Source organism: Perkinsus marinus, assembly GCF_000006405.1.
Source record: "Perkinsus marinus ATCC 50983 genomic scaffold scf_1104296977320, whole genome shotgun sequence".
In the NCBI taxonomy this organism is placed as follows: domain Eukaryota; phylum Perkinsozoa; order Perkinsida; family Perkinsidae; genus Perkinsus; species Perkinsus marinus.
The window spans coordinates 1-1,858 of record NW_003200208.1 but is presented as its reverse complement, the minus strand read 5'-3'; the positions used below and the strand labels follow the sequence as shown (position 1 = coordinate 1,858).

Sequence of the window (1,858 nt, the reverse complement as noted above, 5' to 3'; positions counted from 1 at the left end):
ATACTACTACTACCACTACTATCCCATTATTATTATTATTATTCTAGGTTCGAATACGTATCAATGTTTGAAGGTGTACAGTGCGTAACAGAATTGAGTAATGCAGTAGTAGTAGCTACATTTCATACCCCACAACAAGCTCAACAGTGTATACTAGTATCGCAAGATAATGCTGATATACAAGTTACTAGAGCAGCTACTGCAGCTGTTACACAAGGTCCCAATGTTAGGAAGGTAATGGTAATAGTATTAGTGGGTAGTAGTAGTAGTAGTAGGGTGTAGGTGAATCCAGTAGTAAGAAGAAGAGAAACAGAGAGGTTGGGTAGTGGAGTGGTTGGGAAGAAGGATAAGAGTAGTAATACACCTGAAAGAAGGGGAGGAGAGGTAGATACCCTATCATCATCATCACATGCTGCTGCTCATCATGAAGATAATAGGTAATAGAAGTTATTGATATGGATAATTGTAGTATTAGTAGTAACAGATGTGTATTCAAAGCGAACGGCTCATCACGACTACTATCACCATCTACAACAACAAGAAGAATAGCATCACGATCATTGAATACCACTACTACTACTACTACTAGTGGTAGGATATCCAATAATACTGGTAATAACAATGTTATTATCCACTATCCAATTGTTGTGATGATGATGATGAACAATAATACAACACCTAAAACAGACCACTAATAAGGCCAGTCGTATTACCGATAATAATAATAATAAGCTTTATCATCATTACTACCCCAAGGATGTTGACTTATGGCCCCCTACTACTACTATCCTCCTAAGGTACACAATTATATAGTGCTTATCAGATCATGGTTTCTAATACTATTAAGGATGACCTTATCAATCGTGGTAATAATAATAATTATTCATTATTATTATACTACTACTACTACTACTACTACTATCATCATCATTATTAGGGTTATGGAATAACGCCAAGTATTGGAGTAAATTCGGTGAGATGTTAGATATAGGTCTCCCTGTAGAGGATAGTTATCAGATGGCTAAGGAATATGTAAAGAAGAGGAGGGGGGAGGATCATAGTAATTGTGATCATATTAGATGGATACACTCAATAACAAGGAGAGCTCGAGACGTCACCATGCTAAGAGAGTACCAGGGAAGGCTGATGACAAGAAGAGCAACATAGAGGATGAAGAAGTAGTATCGTCGTTTAGTACCCCCCTCATCATCATCAGTAGTCATAGTAGTAGTAGATGTCGTCCTCCTCTTCGTCTTCCTCCTATCCTTATTATCATGTCAGGTTGGTGAATGCCCAGTATGTGGTAAAACTGGTATACCTCTCATCGACCTTCAACGTCATGTTAATGATTGTTTACAATGAGGATTATCCTAATCATCCATACTCTATTCCAAGTCTATTATATTCATAGATATTCACCTAGAGAAGTGTTTCTCATACTACTACTAGTAGTAATAATAGCAGTAATGTTCTTGGTTTAGTTAGTTAGCCACACTTTCTAGCCTTCCTACGTTTTGCATTATTGTAACCCCCTGTACATGCCTTATGATACCCCCCTCCATCTATCTATATTTACAACCTAGTTCTAGTCGCCAATGCACCATGATAGCCCTCCTTCATCACTTTTAGAGGTACTTCATCAAGACTATTAGGGAACTGAATACCCTCCTCTGGATACATATTATACATCAAGATTTGTGCTAGACGGACTAGTAGTACAACTTCATCCCTATTGGTTATCACTTCTATCACCTCCTTCTCATCATTAACACATCCAATGCTGATAATAATAGTAAGATGTCTACGTTATCAAACCCGGTTATCTTGTCGTCGTCTATGTGAACAGATCTCTTGTGAT

At 37.6% G+C, this 1,858-nt stretch overlaps 1 protein-coding gene across 1 annotated transcript; it reads left to right on the top strand.

The window, feature by feature from the left end:
* Positions 1 to 40: 40 nt before the first annotated feature.
* On the top strand, positions 41 to 1,426 carry Pmar_PMAR014163 (hypothetical protein; the record flags this gene model as incomplete). Its single annotated transcript, XM_002764431.1, has 7 exons — positions 41 to 234; positions 283 to 437; positions 485 to 612; positions 798 to 866; positions 938 to 1,032; positions 1,080 to 1,178; positions 1,282 to 1,426. Coding segments are annotated over 7 exons (819 nt in total), but the record flags the coding sequence as incomplete, so codon positions are not given.
* Positions 1,427 to 1,858: the final 432 nt, after the last annotated feature.